This window comes from Lactuca sativa, chromosome 2, assembly GCF_002870075.4.
Source record: "Lactuca sativa cultivar Salinas chromosome 2, Lsat_Salinas_v11, whole genome shotgun sequence".
NCBI classification, from domain to species: Eukaryota; Viridiplantae; Streptophyta; class Magnoliopsida; order Asterales; family Asteraceae; genus Lactuca; species Lactuca sativa.
In genome coordinates, this window is record NC_056624.2 from 175,613,584 (window position 1) to 175,638,941 (window position 25,358).

At 37.1% G+C, this 25,358-nt stretch overlaps 2 protein-coding genes across 3 annotated transcripts; both read right to left on the minus strand.

Annotated features, from left to right (window-relative positions):
• Nucleotides 1-238: 238 nt before the first annotated feature.
• On the minus strand, nucleotides 239-2,853 carry LOC111902776 (uncharacterized). 2 transcript variants are annotated; one of them, XM_023898590.3, is made up of 6 exons: nucleotides 2,367-2,853; nucleotides 1,386-1,814; nucleotides 1,076-1,311; nucleotides 761-1,004; nucleotides 581-688; nucleotides 239-488 (listed from the first exon to the last, which is right to left on the minus strand). In XM_023898590.3, the coding sequence occupies exons 1-6, from the start codon at nucleotides 2,583-2,585 to the stop codon at nucleotides 366-368; spliced, it is 1,359 nt and encodes a 452-aa protein (XP_023754358.1). In that variant the 5' UTR covers nucleotides 2,586-2,853; the 3' UTR covers nucleotides 239-365. The 2 variants fall into 2 exon arrangements, with proteins under 2 accessions (XP_023754358.1, XP_023754359.1); XM_023898591.3 differs by lacking the exon at nucleotides 2,367-2,853 and adding an exon at nucleotides 1,950-2,282.
• Nucleotides 2,854-24,479: 21,626 nt separating this feature from the next.
• Nucleotides 24,480-25,358, minus strand: LOC128132431 (uncharacterized). Its single transcript, XM_052768993.1, has 2 exons — nucleotides 25,018-25,358; nucleotides 24,480-24,942 (listed from the first exon to the last, which is right to left on the minus strand). Exons 1-2 carry the CDS (start codon nucleotides 25,356-25,358, stop codon nucleotides 24,480-24,482), a joined length of 804 nt encoding a protein of 267 aa, XP_052624953.1.

The following is a 25,358-nucleotide window of genomic DNA, read 5'->3' on the forward strand; positions in this document are numbered from 1 at the left end:
TTGTCAATTAGAAAATAGGCCAAAGATTACCAAGAATGAGTGCTTATGACCTGTAGCATTTGCAAAGCCGGGGGTCATAACAAATCAAAATGTCCAAAAAAGGAAAATGACCTATCCTACTCGTTAATCCCGCTGAAAAATATTAGTTAATGCAAGTTTTTCATATTTAGGTACTTCAAATGTCAAGACCAAAAAGAAGGTTAAAGCCTTAAACCTAGAAAGAAGAAGATTATGCAAGTTTTTCATATTTAGGCCAAAGTTTTTCATATTTACCTTTTGATAGCATTAATTTAGTTTAATGGTATTTTTAAAACAGTTTCCATAGTTTGTTCATTTTCCCAACATCGAAATACATCATGTCCCATTCAACCTGTTGCACCAGGATTTTTTGTTATGGGTAAATCCCCATCGTAACTGCATCTCGGAATATCTGGATTTCTCACCACCCGTGGCCCTACTGGCACCTTCTTAGTCTTCGGACGAATATCCTGCAACAAATTCAAAGAAGATCACTTCCTGATTATGTCATTTCTACATGATTATTATCAGGTATGTCGAAGTTCAGATGCAAGTAAAGTACCTGATCAAAAATAGCAGTTGGAATCGCAAGAGTAGCAACAGCATTTGGAGCGTCCACAATTCCCGAAATCCTTCCTTCGCATGGACAACACGACAGTAGAAGATAAACCTAAAATCCACCATGAATTCAAATCATATCATCACAGTGTTTGCGATTATCTTCAAGGAATTTGAATTTCACCTGTTCTTTCGAGTACCCAAATTTGGAGAGATAATCGATCGCGTTCAGAACTGCACGCTTATAAGCAACACTCGCATCCAGGTAATGTTGTCTTCCACTTTCATCAACGCTTATTCCTTCAAATACAAGCCATTCTGAGAATCTAGGCTCCATTGGTCCGATCTCGAAAATAGGGTTTACATGAAGAGGAGTAGGTCCCATTGGAGTTAGGTATTCTTTCATCCCCCCTCGTATTATCTCACACCTAATAACCAGTTAAAATTAGAACAAAGTTTATCAATGGCGGTTTATGAGATTTGAGATAGATGATTGTACTTGAGCTCAAGGAATCCACTCATCTCAATCGCCCCACAAAACGAAACTTCACCATCGCCTTGTGAGAAGTGCATATCACCTGTACTAAAGTTAGCACCTTCAACAAACACTGGAAGGTAAATTTTTGAACCTCTACTAAGATTCTTAATGTCACAGTTTCCTCCATTTTCTCTTCCTGGAATCGTTCTTGCAGCTTCATTGGCAATCTTCTCCCATTCTTGAGTTCCTTCTGGAATCTATACAGGTCTCAATTAGTAAACATTTTCTCTACTCATAGTAGTGATTACATTACATTACACTATTCCAGTACCTTGCCAAGAAGACAGCCTTTTGTTAATGGGAGATTCGCCAATGGCCTTGAATGTAAAACTTCACATAACTTTAATGATTTTAGACCATTTTCTTCAAGCTCTCTCTCCCTTTCGTTCCATATATTAAGAAGTTCCATTGAAGGCGCAGTTCCAATTATTCCAGGGTGTGTTATACCCGGAAAACGTACACCAGGTATATGAGGAGAGTAAGCATATATTCCTTCAAAATACCAAATTGCTTTCGTGGCACAAGGGAAATGATCAGTGAGAAACCCGCCACCGTTTTCTCTGTCAAAAATCGCCGTAAACCCCCATTCATCGCCGGGAAGAGGACCTAAATTGCATATCTCAACCACAAGAAGATCCCCTGGTTTAGCCGCTTCTCCTTCCTCATCAACAACCCTAATCGGCCCACTCAGATAATGCACCTGAAAATCGATTTTATTTTATCAAATCATATTTACATACAGAATCTATGAAACTAATAAATTATTATGATTCATACAGTTCCCGAGAGTTGACTTATCTTATAAATTAATTCCATACAAATTCTCTACACTTACAGTCGAAAGGTCTAAGTGTTTAACATCACTAGCGGAATTGTCATCTTTTATAGCACCTGCGGTCCAGTCCACCATCTCCACCCTGAAAACTTCTCCGGTCTTAACGGCGGCAACCGGTGGTATCTCAGGGTGCCAACGATTATGTAATGGTAGCTTTTGCTCCCATGGCTTCTTTTTTAGGTCAATAGGTACCACTAGTTTTGGTGTTCTAGGAGCCATAGATGAATTTTTTGTGAATTGTGACTATGTGTAAGTAAGAAACTAAAGAACTAAGAAGATATGATAATGATAATATGATAATATGATAATCGTTTTCAGGGAGACGTTGACTCCATTTTGGGCTTAATTGTTAATTGGGTTATTGGGCCTAATTGTGATTGGTTGAAATTGAACGGATTTAAAAGCATGATGACTCACAACAGACTGATCGGAGTATTTGATGTCTTCGGCTGTGTATTCTTTGGTGATACCACCACCGGAAAAGTCCACCATTTCTACCCGGAAAACCTCCCCGACAGTGACCTGAGCCACCGGTGGTATGTCGGGGTGCCACCGGTTGTGAAGGGGGAGCTTCTGTTGTCGTGGTTTCTTGGTGACGTCAATTGGCACCACGAGTCTTGAACCATGTTGAGCCATTTGATGATTAAACCTCTAGTCTAGTCTGGTGATAATGGTTGTCAATGTTTATTTGAGAGAAAGAAGACATCTTGGAGTTGAAAACTGTTTTGGACATCGTTTTCAATTGGGGAAATTGGTTGGCTGCCGTTAATTGGTTGTGGTAGGAGTGGATGAATAGGAGAATTGATTGAGATGATGGACCATCTAATTATACATGAAGATAATCTCAAATCAATAGTAGGAAAGTGGAAGCTAGACTTGGAAATAGTACTCTCTTAGTTTTACTTTTAGAAATGTAAGGTTGGATCAGTAAATATAGTTTAAGGAATGTATGTATTTGATTACTAGTGTAATGGTGATTTTTATTTTTACTTTTGATATCGGCGGTTATCTTATTGTAATTGGAATTTATATGAATGACAAAATTGATCAAGTTGTGATGTAATAAAAGTTGGGTGTTGTGGCGTGCATATTTGCATATGTGAATTTAATATCGAACACAACAAAAGGCAAAGGTCTAGAAGGTCACACCTTTATAGGGTCGAGGAGTTGATACTAAGTGCTCGTTTGTTTTTTGTCAAAAAGACTTTTCAGGGCTTACATCTACGGACGGGTAAATGTTTACTAAAAAGACTGTTTGATTTTTGGAAGACAAAAGAAGTTAAAAAGACTTTTTCATATCTTTTCTGGAAAGACCTAAAAACGCCTCTTCTAATTGTTGAATACATTTATCTTTTTTCTCATCGTCTCCATACGCTTTTCCCCTTTCACTTGAAATTACACCCTCCCACCGGCGATCTCTACATACCATCCATACCTCCGGCCAACGCCAGTCCTTGCTCTGCCTACGGCACTCCTCGCTCGTCCTCCATCGCTCCACATCGTCATCGCCACCGCCGACTCATCAGGTATGTTCCATTCTGTCCCTTTTCGTTCTCCTCTCTCGTTTATCTTATCTCCTTCTCATCTTGTATTGTTAGTTTAGACTCCATTAATGGCGAAATCCCATCTACGATTTTGTCAATTAAAAACCTTCTATGTTGTTGATTTCTCGGATAACTTCTATTTATCTCTTTGATTTTGTTCCGTTTTGTACTATAATCAAACTACTTCCTGTTCATCTAAGCTTTATTTATTCCTCTCTTGTGATTTTGTTTAGTTTAAGATGTAATTTAGTTCTTCATTTTTCTTGTGTTCAGTTATGTTTTCTGACAGTGGGTGTCAATTTGTAACATTATTTCTTGGGAATTTTGTACATGCTTGAGTTTAATCTGTTTAGTCACTCTTCATTCTCGTTTCTCTTTTCTTATCTCCCTCTCAACTTGTATTATTACTTTAAACTCCATTAATGGTGAAACTCATCAACCATTTTGTCGAATAACTTCTTGTTGTTGATTTCTCAAATAACTTCTTGTTAATCTGTTTGATTTTGTTTTGTTTTCTACCTGATCTAATTGATTATGCTTTTCTTAAGATGTAATTTTCATGTTGTTTACTGCTCTTATACCAGACAATTATTAGTTGTTTCTTGTTTGAACAAGTAATTTTCCTGTTTCTTGTTTGAAATCCATTTGACACCAAATTTGGCCATCAGGGGTATTGTTGTCCAAAATATGTAATGTCCTTTTTGTAATTCAGTTGATGATTTATGTTTGATTCTTTGTTAATTTTGATAAAACTGGTTATACCATCATAAATGGTTTTTACTTTCATTCAATAATTTGTTATATATTTTTTTGGATTCATTGTCTATAGCAACACTTCATAGAGGATATAAACAATAATTGAACAAGTAATCTGCAAAAACTCAAAATGGTAGCTTTGTGTTTTTTGAAAAGTTAATGTGATTGTGAGACAACTTGCATTTTTTTTAAAGAGAAGGAAAAACTCACAGACTTTAGAGTTTCTCTTTAAACTGTTTAGTTTCAAACTACATGTTTCTAGTTTGAAACTCTTTAGTATAATGCTTTTATTCATTACATGCTTTTAGTGTAGTGTTTTTGTTCAATTTTGTTTCTTGATCAACATCATATTATTTGTCATCAGCTTTAGATTCACTTGAATCAGATGTTTCTATTTTATGTTGTTTGTCTAACATGTAATCTATAGATATGAATCATGAAGTTTTTAGTTTTTTAAGTCGATTCTTTCATGGACTTAATTTATAAAGTTATTATATATAGCTTGTCTAAATGGGAGACAAACTACAATGGTTGAACGAGCAAGTAAAATGTTTATTAGATACGTGTATCGATGAGGTCAACAGAATTGGTAGAAAATGAGGTAGCATGCACAAGGAGTCTTGGGTTACGTTAGGGAACACTCTAAAAGAAAAGTTTGATATGGATACTTCACAAAAACAATTGAAAAATGCTTTTGATAATCTAAAAGCTAAATACGTAGGGTGGAAATATTTGAGAAACAAGTCGGGGAATTTATACAATGCTCAAACAAATTCATGTGCCTTAGTGAACACAGAATGGGAAGAATTCAAGAAGGTGTGTCTATATAGTTTAATTTTTTTAGTTTATGTCCAATTTTAATAATGATGTCAAATACTTATAATTACTATTAATCTTGGTTTAGGGTCATCCAAAGGCAGGATCATTGAGGACACACCCATTGCCTTATCCCAACCTTTGTGCATCTTTGTTTGATGGAAGTAGTGCCAACGGTAGCATTAAATGGACCTCTACTTAAACTACACCCGCAGATACATCATCTTCTTCTCATTGTGTCAAAAGACTTCTGATTGATGACAACCCTTTTAATGGCCTAGAAGATGGTGATGATGATGATGACACTTCCAATGACACTAGTGCTCGAGCTCCTAGTGATAAAGCTCATGGTGGTGAATAGTAAGGAAGGGACAACAGTAGAAGAATGTTATGAAAGGTTGAAGCTAGTTGGATTAGACCCAATGGATCCTATATTTTTAGCAGCCTTTCACCTTTTTGGAATGTCCATGAATATGAGAGAGGCATGGATGACATTGTCACCGATACTTAAGGTCTTAAAAAGGTGGATAAAGATGACTGGCACCACATTAGGGATGTTTAAGTAGTCTTTATGCTTATGTTTTTTCTTTCAATTTGAACAATTATGTGTTTCTTGAACTTATGTTTGACGTTATATTTTTTGCTATCATTTGAATGATTATGTACTTATTTGACACAAATATTGCTAGTTTTGAGATTATATGCTTATTTGAAACAAAATGTGTGCTTTGAATATGATACAAATGCTTATGTTTTTTGCTTTAGCATATTGGGATTTAACAAGTGTTGATGGTTTAACAGGTTCACAATGGATTACGATAAAAAGTTGTGCCTCCTAATTGTTATGAATTTGTATCTTCGCTTTTTTGGAGAAGAGGTTAGAAAAGAATGCGAGATAATACCTCAAAAACGTCTGGGCATCAATTCACATTAGAGTTATTACAAGTAACTAATAATCAATGCATTGAGCTCTTACGTATGTCACGTGATTCTTATGTTCGACTTTGCACACATTTTAGAGTAAAAAGTTGGTTAAAGGATAGTAAACATATATTGGTTGAAGAGAAGATGGTGATGTTCTTGATGATGACTGGTCACAATCAACGTTATGTAATCATCAAACGTAGATTTCAACACTCAAAACAAACGATTCATAAGTTTTTTATGAAGTATTGGATAAAATGATGGTGTTCGCAAATGATATAATAGTACCAACTTCCTTTAATCCAAATCCAAACGTTCCGGGACATAATAGGAGGTTACGAAGGATTTTCAAAGGAGCGGTTGGTGCACATGATGGAACTTTGGTACATGTTATTGTCCCTCTCGACAAACAACATTTGTATAGAGGAAGGGGAAAAGACAATTGTTATCAAAACATATTGGCAATATGCGACTCCAACATGATTTTTACGTTTGTCATGGCTGGTTGGGAAGGGATAGCACATGATTCAAGAATATTATCTGAAGCTTTAACTGATCGAGATGCACCATTCCTATTTCCACCGCCAGGTTTGTTTACATTTTAATTTTAATATTTCTACTTTTAAAAAAAAATATTTCCTTATAATACAAATAAGTATTATCTTTGTGATGTTGCATATACACACACCCGAGGATTTATGGCTCCTTATCGTAACGTGCGGTATTGGCTTGGAGATTTTCATCGAAGACGTGCATTAACTAACAAAGAAAAATTTAATCACTCACATGCAAAACTTCGAAATGTCATTGAGCGTGCTTTTGGTGTCTTGAAAGCACGTTTTCCTATATTGAAGAGAATGACTCCATTTCCATTGGTTATACAAAGAAACATCGTCATTGCATGTTTTGCGCTTCATAATTATATAAGAAAAGAGGGATTAAGTGATGAATATTTTTCTCAATATAATCAAGTCGATATATCACTTCAAAGAAACAATGTACAAGATGATGATGATGATGATGATGATGATGAGGAGGAGGAGGAGGATGACGTGGATGAGGTACAACCACATAGAAGTGCAAGAGATCGGGAATATATGGTTCATCTACGAGATCAAATTGCTGACCAGTTAATGCGAAATGTAGAATGAATGATTTCATAAAAAGTATGTTAGTTTTGTGAATTTAGTTTTAATAATGTAAGACAATCATCAAAACAATCTTTTATGTTTTTTAAAATATCAACTTTAATATGTAAGTGACCTTCCGGTTTGAATGAAATATATATAGTTTATCTAATGTTTTAAAAAGTATTATATGTTTGAAACTGTATGAAATTGTTATTGGCAAAGTTTGAATCAAATATAAATTTTAATAGATTAGTAATGTATGAGATGTTGAGTTTTTAGCATTGGGGCTTTTGGTTGTTTCAACATTAATTTCAAAGATCGGTTTTGTTGTTGTACAATGGAAATTAATGCAAATCGGATGGCAATGTGTAAGTATACAATTCTTATTAAGAAAAAATCTAATGTGTTTTTTTATGTTGACTTTTCATTTATCTAATATTTTCTTACAAAAAACTATAAATCTATTAAATTGTTCGTAAATATTATTAAATGGATAAGTTTTTCAATTTATTAAAAACCAACGTGAATTATTCATATTTTAATATGAGAAAAAATATGGTTAATTGATCACATTTATTACAAGATCTCTTAAGTTTTAGTTCATTTTAAACATTTTACCACTTTAAAAACAAACAACCTCTAAACCTCTACAAGATTTTAGATCAAAAGTACAGTGAAAACCCATGATCATAATGAAAGAACAAAAGAAAAAACTAACAATTATTGGAGCTTTACAAACACAACTCGAGCTGCCATGTTACGCTGTAACGCCCGGGTTTCAGGGCTAAGCATTTTTGTCAATGTAATAGTCTAGGTCAACTCTTCTAACTCTTTTTGAAGTAATAAAGATGAAATATTTGAGTATTATGTGAATTATATGTGTTTATTATTTAATTATAAATGTATAATTAATAAAGAATAAAAATGAGCGTCAAAATTAAAGTGTGAGATAATCCCGATATCTCTACATAAAGTTGTAGAATATGTCTCAAGGTTTCCGTGCATATAAGGAACGCCGAAATCCGAGTTATAACGAAGAAGTTATGATCCGTCGAAGTTTCACGACAGAACCGGCACGATACCGGGAAGCGTGAATAGTGAATTTACGATAGAGCGAGATTTAGCCTTAGTGATCTAAACGAAAGTCGTAGAATATGTTAAACTAAGAACATCGATAAAAAGAACGCCCAAATCTGACTTCGTATGAAGAAGTTATGAGATTTTAAACAGACCAATCCTGTCCCGGCTTGTTAAAAATATAACTTTAAAAATAAAGTCAAAATTAGCCAACGGAGTCTAAACGAAAGTTGTAGAGTACGTCTTCACCTACGCGTGGATATAAAGAACGTCAAAAACGGAGTTCGTATGAACGAGTTACAAATTATAATAACATATTTACGTATTAAAATAAAGTATAAATCATGTATACGTACACATATATATACATATGTATATATAATTAGAAAGGTATCGACGATGCGGTCATTATAAGACTAATGTTGAGTTCTTTCGACATTAGTTTAGTACAAATATCATTAAATCCATTTATAATAGTATTATAGATGGGTGTTTAGTTGTTTATATAACTAAAAGGTCATTAAGTAATTATGGAGGGTAGTTTTTGAAAATTCAATTAGTATAAATAAGAGCCTTGGGCTCTCATATTTCTTGCACCATTCTCTTGATTCAAGAGTCTTTCTCTCCTTATCCCCCGAGCATTTCGGTCCCTCGTGATTCAACTTCTCATCTGTAGCTTAGTATAGTAAGGTGAGCGCTGAAGCGCTGCACGAATCTTTCTTAGAAAGATTCAGCGACGAAGTTCTGCCCCTGCAGAGCCCGACTCCTAGCTAAAACCCCCTTGTAAGTAAGTTATGCTTACCTTATTTTAATATAGCTTATATTTAAAATTAGTATTGTTATTATGAACTTATAATAAATATTTGAGCTATTATTATAACTTATATAAGTGTCGTTATAATATTTTTTTTAACTACTCGCGGTACGGGGAATCTGGTTTAAAGGGCCGCATAGGGTTGTTGGATTTCAGAAGTGCTATATGCCAAAATGGTCCTGCCCTCCGGTGTTTTATGTCTGCCCCCTGTCTGTACATAGTGGTTGGAAAATATTGTTTAACGCTTATATAATAATAATAATACTAAGACTAATAGTTGGTCACGGTAAATATTAGACTAAAATTTAGCGATAATAATGCTAGGTTTCGTCGAAGGAAAATAGAATCGTTAGAAGCAAGCGCTGCCCGATTTTGGAATCATCACCTTAACAAGTGAGTGTTACTTTCAACTTACACATAGATATGAAGTATTTTATATAAATTACGTGCTATGTGTGCATATTATCTGAATACTTGCTATCTATGCTAGATGAACGTTGTTATACATGTTTTCAATGATTTAAACTGTATATGTATTTTATATCTACGAAAATGTTGGGGTAAAACATGGATAGATGCAATAGGTGATGTGTGATAAAATGATGAGAGGCCTCGATGTTGATGTTGTTGATTCTGTCATCTAGCGGAGTATGGATGACGACCACGGACTCTTCTAGACAGTCCAGTGGAACACTAGCAGGCTCACAACCTGTAGGTGTTTGTGAACGATATGTTCACCGGTGTACTCCATCCCCCACATGGTTGCCTTTAGGACATTTATTGCTGAGGAATCCCCTTAGCAGTAGTGTCCGTCCCGATGATGATCCTTAGGCTAGGTCCCTTATGATAGATGTTTAGGGACGTAAAGTGAGGATAACGGGAACGGGTAATCGGGTTATTGTTGATCGATGAAATTAATAAACTTATTTATTGTGGGTTGAAAACCCTATGTGCTCACCAGGCTCCCAAGCCTGACCCACTCAGTTTTATGTATTACAGGTAGTGGCGCATGAGCATAGGTGTGATGTTTTGGACGAGGGATTACGGATATAGGCCTGTAGATATGAAATAATGTAGTAAGGCTTATATTGTACTGTTTATGCTTTTGATCTGTACGAACATGACATCCCGAGTCTTTTAATGAAATACATTTCTATGGAAATGCTTTTGATAAATCTTTATCACATTTTTGTTTTGGGACAAATTCCGCAACACTTTCATTTAAAATGTAACTCTGATTTTTAAACAAAGCATAAACAAACCGGTTTTTTCTGGCCGTGATTTTGGGGATGTCACATACGCGACCTTGGATAATCATTGTAATCATTTTTTTTGGACAGAGCGTGTTGTCATACAGTTATTTTGAATCAATTTTCTATATGTCAAAACCGTTATATCTTTAATGTTATCCATTGTATGAAATTCATTAATATATATATATATATATATATATATATATATATATATATATATATATATATATATATATATATACATATCATATTCCAAGTGAGCATAACCTTTTTGGAATTAGGTTTCATAAATTATTTGCACTATTTGAAATTTTAATGATTATAAATACTGCTCTCTAGCATTGTGTAACACCCATAAAATTCATGCCAAATTTAAACTTTTAAAAACAATTCAAATACCAATAGTTATTACAAAAAGGTTTCCAAAATAGTTTCATATAAGAGTATCCCAGAAATCCAAATCAAAATATGAGGAAGTGTACGGTCATGCCTTCGCCTTCCCGCGGTCATCCGTTGAGGTTCCTGAAATAATAAACAGAAACTGTAAATCCGAGAGCTTAGTGAGTTCCCCCCAAAATACCAACCTCATACAACCATAAACATATCATATAACAAACACAGAACAACCATGCATCTCGAGTCTATAGTGTGACTGGTCCACCCGCGCCGGGCCTTCAGTCCACCTGGTCCACTCTCTGAGTCTACAGTATGACTGGACCGCCCACACCGGGCCTTCAATCTATCTAGCCTACTCTCTGAGCCTTGGCACGTTTGGACCACCCTCTCGGGGCCTTCATCCTATTCGGACTGCTTGCTAGGCCTTCGGCCTGACTATGTGCCCTCCTGGGCCTGCAGTCTATCCGGTTCCCCTGGGTATGTTGGCCTACAGCATGAAGCAGAACCCGCCTCAACCCAACCCCCGTACCAAATCAAACAATCATATGCACATAAATATCATACGCTAGCATGTATATAACAGATAACTATACCGATTTAACAAATCACTAACACAACAACCATCCTATAACCAGGATTCCGACCTAACCGGTCACTAACATACATCATCTTATATACCAGGATACCGACCTAAACCAGGTACTAACATAATACCATCCTAACTACCAGGATGCCGACCTAAACCAGGTCACTAACATAATACCATCCTCACTACCAAGATGCAGATCTAGCAAATCAATAAACATATCAAGCAAATACTCGGATACAAATTCGATAAAGGGCCGGCCTTGGTGCCTTAGACCATGTTGATAAAGTGAGGATAACTCACCTTGCACTGTCGATCTGAATTGAAGAATCGAACTCCCAAATCGCTGCCTCAACAAAATTCCCGAACAACTGATCTCTCGACTCCCAAAGCTATCAATACCAAAATATCACTTAGTTCAAACAATATTCCTCCTTAGGGTAAAATGACCATTTTACCCCTAGCCCAACTTGTTCCATATCCAAGGCTCAAAATCATAATATGAAAAGCCTAACGTTGGATGGGCTTCCCAAACCCACTAGTGGCCCACTAATGGCCCAATTTACTAAATTGGGCCCAATTCCTCTTATGGGCCTTACACTAAGCCCAACATCTTCTCGGCCCACATTATCTGACTCTTGATGGCCCACTAAGGCCCAAAGGACCAAAATTCCCCCGCATAGCCCAAATCGAGGCCTAAAATCCATAAGGCCCATAACTGATGAGTATGTTGGGCGTACTCCTATGTACGCTAAGTGTACTAGCTAAATGGTGCGTACGCTGGGCATACCTGCTTATACGCTCAGCGTACTCCCCTGTTAAGTCATTTTCCCATTAAGTGCTTAATACTCAGATTCAGAAGCTACAATCACAGATCCAAGTCCTTTCCAACGTCTTAATCCATAAAGTAACTGACTTGGTGACTTTGCATACCCCAAACAAGTCCAAACTCCAAAAAATGATATTCTACTTTCATGAAAGTGGTCTTAACTCTTGCATGAACCCATTAAGACCACCAAGATAACAACTTTATGTCCTAGGGAGTCATTTAGCATTAAGGGTGGCAACTCTTAGCCTAAAAGGCGGATTTGGACTAAGAAGCTTCAACCTTTGGACCAAAATGACTTCAAAACTAAATCACACTAAATCTAACTTAGATAAAGTTTATAGCTTTATACCTCTAAGTGATCTGAAATAGAACCCCAAACTTGGATCTACTGTTTCCCCTTTGATCCACCACCTTGCTATACTCTTCACTTGCTTGGAAATGGCTTCATAATCACAAAAATGCTCTCTAAATAGGTGTTACACATTGATTAAAATAGTATATTGACAAGAGCATGGAGAGACGATCCCATTTGACTTTATTTCAGGCTATTTACTATATAGACTTACACATACTCGTAATATTTATTCATAGATCTTAAACTCCACATTGTCACCACCATTATCCTTCTACCATATATTGTTTAAAAGCTTCAATACCAATTGACTCAAAAAGTAGAAATGGTAACTAGGGTTCGGAACCGAAGGAGATGAAAAGAATGGGGATGAAAAATTAAGTGTCAACTGATTAATAAGGTTGATCAATTCAAAGGCATGTGAGAGTGCTAGTTTTGTAATGATAGTAACAAAGCATGAGAGAGATGATACGTGAAAAGACAAGATTGTCCTATATAAAGGACACATGTTTCGGCTAACGGCAAATGAGAGTTAAATACGGAAAACTAAATCATAACGAAACATGAGATAATTGTATTCTATGTGAAATTTGAACATTAAGGAACACCAAATTTTTAACAAGCACACACCAAATTTGCAGTTTTCTCTAAAAACAAAGTTATACCAAATCAAAGAGATTTGCTTTATTATGGTCAAAAAATAATTTCATGCGATTAAGTTTATTTTGTAAACTATTTGAGAACCTTAAAGTAGGTGAGAAAAATAATTTTACATTTTTTTTTGAAATATATAATTGTCTCATGTAAATATCAAAAGATAGTTATAGTTATTTTTTTTGATAGGACACCTTCCAAATTTTCTTATATATTGTTATGATTATTGATTATTCCAAAATATGGTCATGGACCAATTGTCCAATTCTTTTCATGGTGATTACAAAAGATGGTTGAATGGTATGTGGTGGGCTTGGCTTAAGAATCATAAAATAAAAAATAATGAAAAAGAGTACTCAAATAATGACAAAGTTTGCTTCATGGGATGTATAAAGTTACAATAATACCCCTATAAGACGTCATGACGTTCTGAGCGAGTGGAGGAAGAAGCAATGAGCAAAGGACAGGCGTGTGCCAAAATCTTTGATTGTAGATTTATGAAAGCAGCTGGAAACCAACACCTTTGTAGTTTGTAGGGTTCGGGATCTATGAAAATCACAAAAGTGGGACCCACAGATCGGAATGTACAGGATATTATATTTGATTTGCTACCATCTCATAAAACAATCTTTCAGCCAAATTGACTTCGGATCGGATTCGGATCCAGATCAGATAACCGAATTTGAATCGGATTCAAAATTAAATTTGGAAATAGGCTTGAGTTGGGTCCAACGTGTTATGAACAATGTTTTAAAAATTGGTTTGAACCGGCCGGTCGAACCGGTTGGATTGGGAACCGGGAGAGTGAACAGTTCAACTATTACCGGTTTTACATTGATTTTTGAACCGGATTGAACCGGTCAAAATAAATAAAAACACATGAAAAACAACCATTCACATAATAAACGTTGGTGATTTTTTTTTCAAATCTATTAAATTTTTTCTAAATAAAAACATATGGTAAATGTTATAATTTTTTTTTGATGTGTTTGTATTCATTAAAAACTATATTTCATTTTGGTATTATATTTTATTTTCTTTTTGACGTATATGGATTGATTTAAAACAATAAAACTTATGGTTATGTGTTATTTTAATGTATTTGGATTTATCTACAACTTATTTTTATGTGTATTTTTAATGTTTGAACTTGTAAACATCAAATTCATAATTTCTATATGTATGTATATGTAGAAAAATAGAAAAAAAAAACATGGAAAATATAGAAACCGGTTCACCCGGCGGTCGAACCGGTTAAACCAATTGAACTGGGAACCGGTCACCATACCGGTTCAACTGAAAAACCGGTTTTTAAAATATTGGTTATGAACATCTCCAACTCATCATCAAATTATATTGTGTGTACCAATTTGGGTACAATGTTTGATTCAAATTTAATATCATTTGTTTCACAAAAATTATGTTATTAAATAGTAAAACAGTAAATATTATGTCATATTTTTGGTAAGATCAAATTTGGTGTTGAAAATTTGCTTTATATAAATTAATTCTTCAAAATTCAGTCATTGTTAATCGGCTCAATTCGATCCAATTTTCTAGCATAAAAAAGCTATTATTATAACTATGTGGTGGGTTATGTGAAATTTTGGAAAGAACATTCACTTTGGTTTAAAGTGTAGTAGAAAGGATTCCTTGAAAGATTGGATCGTTTATTTTTTTAATTGCTTTAAGTAGGAATCGGAATATTAAAATTAGTCGGATGTTGTTGTTACAAAACTCTTGCAAATCTATTTTACTGTAAGTTTTGTTTTCTCCATTAGCTCTTTGTGTAGGAATCGAAATATTAAAATTAGTCGGATGTTGTTGTTACAAAACTCTTGCAAATCTATTTTACTTTAAGTTTTGTTTTCTCCATTAGCTCTTTGTGTAGGAATCGGAATATTAAAATTAGTCGGATGTTGTTGTTACAAAACTCTTGCAAATCTATTTCACTGGAAGTTTTGTTTTTTCCGTTAGCTCTTTGTTAACATGAATATATAAAATTTCAGTAGTTAAAAAAAACATTAAAAAAAATATTTTTGATGGTATCGTGTTTTTGAGAAAATAAAACAACTAATGGAGAAAACAAAAACATATATTCATGTTAACAAAACTCTTACAAAATATCTTTTTCTGGCAACATTTCCGACATTTCTTACCTCTGACCGTCTTCTCCGGCCACAATGTTTTTGAGTTATTGTGTTTCTAAAATGGAGTTGTTTGAACATCTTGTTATGAAACCTGAAAACAAAAACGAATTCTTGATTTCATTTAACCAAAAACTCCAAATTTGTCATCGTTTAACAGAAAAATCGAGTTTTGAAAGATAAATTGTTTGCAGTTGTGTTCAAAACTCGATTTTGAAAGATGAAATCGTCTGCAGTAGGGTTTTGAAGCTAGGGTTTTTGTATGTTCATGTTTATCTACATCTGAGTTCATCAGGAACGCAAATCTGAAGGAGGAAATCGATTTTAAGAACCAAATCTGAAGGAGGAAATTGTGGGTTCATCTTTATCTACATCAGTTTTGGTTTCAAGAACACAACTGCAAAATTAAGGTTTGAAGCTAGGGTTTTTGTATGTTCATGTTTATCTTCATATGTGTTCATTTTCTGTAAATCTGAAGGAGGAAATTGCTTGCAGGAACACAAATCTAAAGGAGGAAATCGTGGGTTCTGTTACATCCCCAAAATCTCGGCCAGAAAAGACCGATTTTCATTTATGCTTTTAAAATAATTTCAGAGTAAATCCTTTTGATTTGAAAGAGTTGCGGAATTTGTTCCCAAAAACAAAGTATGATAAAATAATATTTACCAAAGCATTTCATCAAGAAATGTATTTTCATTATATAATCAAAACTCGGGATGTCATGTTCCGATACAGACCATAAAGCATAAACGATAACATTACAAGTCATTCAACAAATATATACATATACAAACTTATAAACAAAACAACTTGATGATTCATCCATCTTATGCCCTTGCACCACTTCCTGTAATACAAATAAACTGAGTGGGTCAGGCTTGGGAGCATGGTGAGCATATAGGGTTTTCAAACCACAATAAATAATTATATTTAATTCCAGCAACCAACAATAATCCAATTACCCATTCCCGTTATTCTCACTTTACGTCCCTAAAACAACTAACACAAGGGACCTAGTCTTAGAATATTTCATCGGGGCGACAACACATGCATTCGGGGGTTTCCCGGCAATATATGTCAAATAAGGCAACCATGAGGGGATGGAGTACAGCGAATGAACACCCAAGTTCATTAACACCTACAGGTGGCGAACCTGCTAGCGTTCCATAGGACTGTCTAGAAAAGTCTGTGGTCGTCATCTAAACTCCGCTAGATGACTGAATCAAAAACAACATCGAGGTCTCTCATATGTTTATCACACAACTATCTACCCATGTTCTACCCGACGTATTAGTAGATAAAAATATATATTTTTATACATAGTTTAAAACCTGTATAACATTCTCATTCAATACATATTCCAAACAACAGATGAGACACATACACATAACACGTATTTCATAGAGAATAAACCATATATATGAGATAGAAGAAAGTGAATATACATTTACGCATATAACAACAAAATATACACATAACACGTATTTCGTATAAAATACTTCATAATTAAGCGTTAGAAGAAAGTAACTACACACTCATTTGATCAGAAGAAGATCGGACAGCACTACGACTTATAGAAGTAGTATTCTTCGGCAAATCTGGAAGATCTTCACAAAAACCAGACTTCTCGCGGGCAGAGCTTCGGCTCGGGAATTGCACTTCTCGGGATCTTCGGGGCTCGGGAATGATACCGGGGCTTCGGGATAATTCTTGCACGAAAAATAATGCAAAAACGCGAGAGAAGGGGAAGAAATGAGCAAAGAACTCGGCTGCCTTCGACATCCTTTTATAGGGGGCTGGAACTTCGATTTACGCTGGTCGTAATATGAAATTACGCTGGGCGTAATGAGGATAGGATCGCTGAGTCCCCCCCTTCAGATAATATCGGTATTTTATATTTAAATTAAATATCGAAAATATTTAATAAACTTCAAAAATTCATATCTTCCTCATACGAACTCCGTTTTCGACGTTCTTTATATCCCCGCGTAGGTGAGACTACGCTCTACAACTTTCATTTAGACACCGTCGGCTAATTTTGACTTTATTTTTATTATTTATTTTTAGTAGGCCAGGACAGGAAAACTCCGTTATAAAATCATAACTTCTTCATCCGACGTCCGTTTTCACCTATCTTTTCATGTAGCACCTGGTTTCCGGTATGTGAATTTTATTTGAGCATTGACCTAATTTAGCCTTAGACTCGGCGAGTCATAGGGTCCGACTCGCCGAGTAGGGACGGGACTCAGGACGCGTTTTAGTAGGCGACTCGACGAGTCCATATCCTGGACTCGGCGAGTCACCGCTGCGGGATGAAACCCTAAGTTTCAAGGGTTTGCACCCTATTTAAACCCTCATTCCGCCCCAACTCGTCCCCATTCACCCCAGAACTCCCCCTACATCGTTTTCCCCTTGTTTTCTTGAGAGTTTGAGGTGCTTTTAGTGTATTCTTGAAGGTTTTGAAGTGTAAGAGGAGTAGATCAAGAAGAGGAGAAGGAGATCAGCCACCCTTGTGTCATTTCAACATTTCCTTTGAGGTATAACCCGTTTTCCCCTTGATTCTATGCTTAAAACTTCATTTGGGTCCTTCTTGGTCAATTTCCCAAGTTGCATGTTCTTTATATGTTGTAATAAGGCGTTTGGCCTTTGGATCTATGTAAGATTGAGCTCCAGGAGCTCAAACCTGTTAGCTTTTTGGTCCCATAAGGCTTGTTAGCCCTAGATCTACCATTTTGAGACATTTTGAGCCTTATAATCCTTATTGGTGGATATCCACACGTAAAGTTGGAAACTTTACGTGTGATTCGTGTCCTAGAAGTCCAGATCTATGAATGGCATGGTCTGGAACCGAGCAAATCGGTATATTTAAGGAGTGCATGGCGGCGACTCGGCGAGTCGCATAGGTGACTCGGCGAGTCTGGTCGCGAGTCATAGAATTGGTCCCTTCTTCATGTGTCGAGTTGAGCCTTGAGTCACAGGGGGTGACTCGGTGAGTTGGGAGCTGAACTCACCCATGTTAGGACTCGGCGAGTCAATGCCCTGACTCGGCGAGTCCAAGGCAATCTTCATAGCTCAAGAACAGACTCGACGAGTTGTTCATACAACTCGGCGAGTCTTAGCATAAAGTGTTCATCGGATGAAGATGAACTCGACGAGTTGTTCATACAACTCGGCGAGTAGGATGAAGGACTTGAATATTGGTTAAGAAGGTGAACCCGTCGAGTCGTCGCCTAACTCGACGGGTAGGATCGGGATTCAGGGCAGTCGTTTGGGCAGGGACTCGGCGAGTTGGAAAGCCAACTCGGCGAGTCGGGTCAACTGAAAGTTGACTCTGACTTTGACTTAGGGCATGGTCATGGGTAAAATGGTCATTTTACCTAAAGGACAGTTAGCAGTGTTTGATTGAGTATGTCGTGGAAATTGCAGCCGGAGGACTCCCGGAGCAGCAGCAGTCAGTTAGTTCCCGATCAGTTCAGCAGCTACTTCGAGGTGAGTTACCTTCCAGTAGAGGTGGGTCTAAGGCCACAATGCCGACCCACCAGTAGGAGATGTATGGTAGATGATTGTCTTTGTGATATCATCTAAGTTTGCCATTACCTGATATGTTATATGCTAGCATGATACGTCGTCTGTGATAGTAGTAAAGTTCGGTCGTTAGGACCGAAGGGTAGTCAGACACCCCAGATACGTCTGACAGTATGTGATGATATGTTTGCATGCTGGCTTGTTATGTTATATGTGATCATAGTAGTAGGGGTGAAATAGTCCCCGAGGATCGGTTGTCAGGACCGATGGGTAGACGGCACCCCAGAATGGCCGTATGGGTAGGTCAGCACCCCAGAATGGCTTGACACGGGTAGGTCGGCACCCCAGAATGGCCGTACCGGGTAGTCAGGCACCCCAGAATAGCCTGGCAGTATATATGTTATGTGTTTGTATGGTATGTGGTACGTTGGGGGAACTCACTAAGCTTTGTGCTTACGTTTACAGTTTTGTTTTCAGGTACCTCTGCATCGAAGGGGAAGGAGCCGGTGCGGTAGCGGCACGTCATACACACACTCTTCGGTTTCCGCATTTATGAGATTTACTGGGACTGTACTCTGATATTTTGATGGGATGTGATGTGTGTAAATTCAACTAGTTTTATCCCTACTTTTTATTAATAATTTGAGCACACAAAGGCAGTGAACCTGTCTTTAAGTGGTATAGATTGATAAGTAAGGTATCGAACTCAGGGAACGGAAATTAAACTAATAGCTAATTTTAACTAAAACAAATAATAAAAGTAAATGGTTTTTTCTCTAGTTTTGCAAGACTAGAAACTTAAACAAATTAAATTTAACTAATTAACTAAAGCAACAACTATTCACCAAATTTGATAAAGATGTTTCTATTTAGGTTCAACCAATTTACTCCTATGGTTATTTAAGTTAAGATAGATTAATTGCTATTGGTTACCAATGATAATAGTTAGGTTCATGTTCATTACTCCTAACCCTTAGACAATTAACTAATTTAAGCGTTGATCAAGTGTTTAAACTAATTAATTCCCTAGATTAATTATTTGGGTTAAATAAGATTTGTAATGGTCAATTAAGTTATTAATTCAATTAACCTCTTGTTGGTGGTTTCTCAACAAGCTCACACATTAATCTTCCTATTTTCTTATTAATCTTAGTTTCATAATCATTACTTCCAAGCATACGTTTTAGCATTCACATAGACATATGAGGTTAACAATTAAGTGATGTTCATGCAACCTAATTGCCTTCCAATTAACAGAAAATAGTAGTGATTAACACATAAGGTTCTTTAACAAACTTAATTTAACAAATCACCATTAGACAATTAAACAAAATTCAATAATTAACCATAGGAGTTCTTTGGTATTCCCCAAACAGAAACAAAAACGAGTTTAGCTCATAGTTGCAGTAGAAACAAACAAAGAAACAAAGTTTAAGAAAGCAAACATGTTTAATTCCTAAGTCTAAGTGGTAGAATTAACCTAATTGCTTGAATTCTTCCAACTTTTGAAGCCTAGGATTCCTTAGCGCCCCTCTCCTTATAGTCGCAGCTCTCCCTTTTAAAACTTGCCAGGAATGCCTTCTTATGGAATAAGGATTCGTCTTTTATAGATACCCTCAAACAGAGGGTACTCGGCGAGTAGCAGAATAAACTCGCCGAGTAGGTGTATAGTTATCCGTCTTGGATCAGGAATCGTAGCTATCTTCTGGAACAATCGCGTGTACTCGCCGAGTAATGCCGAACTACTCGCCGAGTAAGTCTCTCTTTCCATTCTTTAACCTTCACTTGCTTTCCCTTTTCTCCTTTTCGCCTCCAAGCATATCTTTTGGACTGAAAACACAATTCAAAGCATTTTAAGTACCTTTTGTCCAAATTATTCTCATAACTAACCAAAAATAACCAAGAATATATGTTAAATAATTAGCTAATTATGCACATATCAAAATACCCCACACTTGACTTTTGCTTGCCCCCAAGCAAAACTATGTTTTAAACACATTAAAATCACATTAATAATTCCAATCATTCCCAGCCATTATGCCAAGACCGCAACGCATACATTTGTGTCTAATTCCTAAAAAACCCCCCATACTCCAAATACTCACAATCCTCATAAACATTCGCCCACTCACCCCGAACTATGCTCATTTTATGCAACCCTCAGAATCCATCCTCAGAAAACCTCTTTAACCTCAAGGTATTTTTGGTTGAGCAACCCAAGCATACATAATCTAGAAAATTACAATTTATCCGATACCAATATGGAGCTCTTTGAATTCTTCACTTTCTGGATAATTTGATCTTTGATTTCTTTGAATTCACCACCTTGTTGTTTGATTTTTTTGGTATCTTCAACTTTTTGGATTTTTGGAATTTTGAATCTTTGAACTTCATACTTAATTGCTCCAAAACTCTTATAACTTTTCTTGTAATTCTCTTTTTTTTTTATTTTTTAACATGTAACTTTACTTTTTTTTTTTCACTTAAAACCCTACATGCTTAAGCAGGGGCGCTCAACTTCAACCTTTATTGGCTAATGATAAAAATTTTCCTGGATACATTTCAGGTTTAGGCTGCTAAACATATTGCATCCCTCAGGCTGAGCAAGGTCGTGTTTTTGTCCCATGATTTCACTGAAATAAGGAAGCCACAAATGCACTAGAACGTGTATAGGCTCAACTAAACATTTGGGTTCTTATGCAATTATTAACATAATTCTAATATGGAATCCTAATTTTTACCAAAATTTTCTAATTTAAGACCTAAGCATTTTAAATATTCAACAAGTTAAACATTAGCCTAAATTAAGATTCTAAGTGTTCTAAGATGTGACTAACCCCCTACCCCACACTTATTTTATGCAATGCCCTCATTGCATATTATAACAACTAAAAATGCAAATAGAGAGAAAGTTGGAACAAACTCCCCTGGGGTAGCAGTCGCTAGGTTGACACCCTCGTCTTCAACTTCATGGGAACAGCTCATCCATGGCACGGGTGTCATAATTCTTGTGCGGTTGATAGCTCGAAAACTCCAAGGAAAAAGGGCACAATTTTTAGTAGTAACTCATAAAGAATGTATGAATGGCGCAGAAAAACTATCCAGAACAATTCAGAAATTCTTCTCGCAGCAGGATACTCGGCGAGTAGGCGATTAAACTCGCCGAGTAGAAGGTGTCGGACAAGCAGATCGTGCAGAAGCAGACGTACTCGTCGAGTAGTATTAGTGCACTCGGCGAGTAGAGCATATAATTCCAAAAATTTTCTAAACGCTGGCTCTCTTTATTCTAGTGTTGACATGCAAACATAAATGCACTCTCCAAGCAACTTTCTAAACAGCAACACTTTAATAAACTCTTGATTCGTACGGACTCGATCCTAGGAACAAAACTCCATAAGCACTCCTAAAGCTCTCATTCCTCGCTTGACCATTCCTAAATAGCATGCATCCTAGCTTCAACACCTGAAAAGAAAACTAAAAGTAACACTAAAATTCAAACCACTTAACCAAGGTTACATGTCCACAATTGTCCTTAAAACAAACATCATAATCAAACAAAATAAAATCTTCATTCTTCCTCGTCCATCCCGGCTCCTCCAGCTCCACTACCTCCTTCTCCACCCCTTCTTTGCATCCTTTCGTCCCAATTCATGATGTAAGGATAGCCGGGTCCCGGTCGCGGGGCAATATGCATTTGTTGAAAAAGATAATCGAAGGATTGATTGGTGTAATTAACCCCTCGCCCTATATCATCCAAGTATCGTCGATACTCCACTTGATTCCATCCCTCGTTATCCTCCACCGGAATCACCGGTGGGTCTTCTCGTACCCGCTCGTTTCTCGGCCTAACCCGCCTTCCCGGCTCCTCGGGGACCGCCGGCTCGTCTTCATTTGGAATAGTAAAGGAATCACCAAATTTCTCCACTATCCGAGCCCTCCTATAGAGTGTCGTATTGAACGGAGGAGGGTGGATAACCGTTAGCATTTGGGCTTGCGGTAATTCCAAAATCCCAAATGATCGCGCGAGCCTCGTGATGAACATGCCCCCATTGATCTTCGAGTTGATTTTTTCCTTAACTGCTCCCTCCGCAAGAAATTTAGCAATGCAATATGGGAGATCGCAGAAAACATCGGGGGTGATGATACTCCACATATAAAAGATATCAAGGGTGGTAACTTTATCCCCATCCTTTCGCATGTTGATTGTGCTTGCAATGAATCGGTGAATGAGTCGATGGATTGGAGAACGAATATGCCCTTCTTGAGCAGTGGAAGGTATATAGACCCGGTTAGCAATTGTACTCCACCATGTTGATGCCACCACCCCCTCGGGAAGTTCTTTGTAGGTATTTTCCAAGAAGGCTTCAAAGTAGTCCGTCATTGTCATATCTTGATCGTAGATGCCCAACCGCCAAGAGAACTCAACCATGCTGCATTGTCGCATCTCTCCTCCCAAAGAAAACGAGATCGTGTTTGGATTGTAATATTCACTCCCACCTCGGAATGAAATAGTAGCAAAGAATTCCCAGCACAACTCCGCATATACTGGCTCTTGTATTTTAAATAATTGCAGCCAACCATCACAAGTGATGTTAGCATAACCCAAGTTACAATCTTTTACCAAATATGGAGTAAGTTCCTCTTCCAAGCCGACATTACCCATCCATCCCCAATCCACTGCAGTGGGCAAGTGAATTTCTTTCTGTCGCAGCGCTTCCAACCTGTTTAGGGCTCGAGTTTTGGAGGATTTAGAGGTAATTTGTTGAAAGGCTAACCATGGCATATCACCATGGCCTCCTCCTCTTGATGATTGTCCTCTCCTTGCCATGCTCCCTGTAAAAACATAACAAAAACACAACAACAAACAACACCCCATAAATAAAACAGAAAATTTTTCATCTTTGCGAGACCTACTCGCCGAGTACGCGAGCATACTCGCCGAGTAGTATGAACACTCGGACAGATTCGAAATCGAAGCTGTGTAGTCTGCGAATTAGTCCAATTTATCCATAGGGGTTTGTCGTAATTGTGTTTCTAACCACATATGTTGAAGAAATTACACCAAATATCCCCTAATTCCTGAGTAAATCAAGGCCCTAAAAATTGGGGAAAAGTCTCCAAATCCGAAAATATATACCAAATATGGAGATATATGTGATAAAGATTGGACCTTTCATAAAATTAAAGAGCAAAGATGTTACCTTGGTGGTTGAATTAAGAGAAAGAGAAAGGAAATTGACTAGATCTTGAAGAACTCTTGAGAGATGGCTAAGAGAAGATGCTCGGCGAGTGTGGGGGGGGGGGGGGGGTTTGAAATGTTGAATAAAAGTAGTTTTTACAGATTAGAATTTACTGAGTTTTAACCGTCTACTCGCCGAGTATAATGGACCTACTCGCCGAGTAGACACGCGTGTTATGCATTTTTGGCTGTACACGAACAGTTACTCGCCGAGTATATCCGATGTACTCGCCGAGTAGATGTCACAGGTTGAAAAATTTTAAGTTTTTGCCAATGCTACTTTGTGAATTTCTTTATTTTAGCCTTTCCACCCCACACTTTCAGTAGAGCTTGTCCTCAAGCACTTAGAGAAACAGAATGAATGAAGAGAAATGAAAAAAAAACAATGCGAAAAATAAAGAAAGGGAAAGAAAATGCAAACGTGAAACTCGGGTTGCCTCCCAAGAAGCGCTTCTTTTGATGGAGTCATTAGCTGGACTCCGCCCCTTCTATGTTTTTGCAATTCCGCACAGCAGGAGCTCCTCCATTCCTTCATTGCGGGGGACTCCTTCTTCATATTTCTTCACTCGATGGCCATTGACTTTAAATGGCGTGCCATCTCTTGAGATCAATTCAATAGCCCCATGAGGAAACACCGTCTTAACCACAAATGGACCATCCCACCTTGATTTGAGTTTGCCCGAGAAAAGTTTTAGACGGGAATTGAAGAGTAGTACTTTTTGGCCTTCATGGATGTCTTTGCTTTTGATTCTTTGGTCATGCCATCTCTTGGTCTTTTCTTTATAGAGCCATGAACTAGAATAGGCCTCATTCCGGAGTTCTTCAAGGGCATTCATTTGCATTAAACGGTTGGTCTTCAATTCTTCCATGTCAAAGTTGCATCTTTTTAGCGCCCAATATGCCTTGTGCTCGATTTCAACCGGTAAATGGCATTGCTTTCCATAAACTAACCTATATGGTGTAGTACCAATAGGTGTTTTGAAAGCGGTACGAAACGCCCATAGCGCGTCATCCAATTTATCCGACCATTCCTTGCGATTGCTTCCCACCGACTTCTCCAAGATACGCTTCAAAGCTCGATTGGTAACTTCCGTTTGCCCACTCGTTTGCGGGTGGTATGATGTGGAGAACTTATGGGTCACCCCATATTTCTTGAGCACCTTGTCCAATTGATCATTGGCAAAGTGTGTGCCACGGTCACTAATTAGGGCCTTTGGAACACCAAACCGGGAGAATAGTCTTTTCAAGAACCGTACCACTACCCGTCCGTCATTTGTAGGTAAAGCCTGCGCCTCCGCCCATTTTGACACATAATCCACCGCCACGAGAATGTACTTGTTTCCTTTGGATGTGGGGAATGGCCCCAT

What these genes read in the sequence shown, in the direction of transcription:
- LOC111902776 (XM_023898590.3), bottom strand. Translation starts at nt 2,585, where the DNA reads ATGGCTCAACATGGTTCAAGACTCGTGGTGCCAATTGACGTCACCAAG. An exon ending in AGTGGATTCCTTGAGCTCAA is followed by an intron (nt 1,005 to 1,075) that starts GTACAATCATCT and finishes ACTGGTTATTAG; the next exon opens with GTGTGAGATAATACGAGGGG. An exon ending in TTGGGTACTCGAAAGAACAG is followed by an intron (nt 689 to 760) that starts GTGAAATTCAAA and finishes GGTGGATTTTAG; the next exon opens with GTTTATCTTCTACTGTCGTG.
- LOC128132431 (XM_052768993.1), bottom strand. Translation starts at nt 25,358, where the DNA reads ATGGGGCCATTCCCCACATCCAAAGGAAACAAGTACATTCTCGTGGCG. An exon ending in GGAAGCAATCGCAAGGAATG is followed by an intron (nt 24,943 to 25,017) that starts GTCGGATAAATT and finishes TACACCATATAG; the next exon opens with GTTAGTTTATGGAAAGCAAT.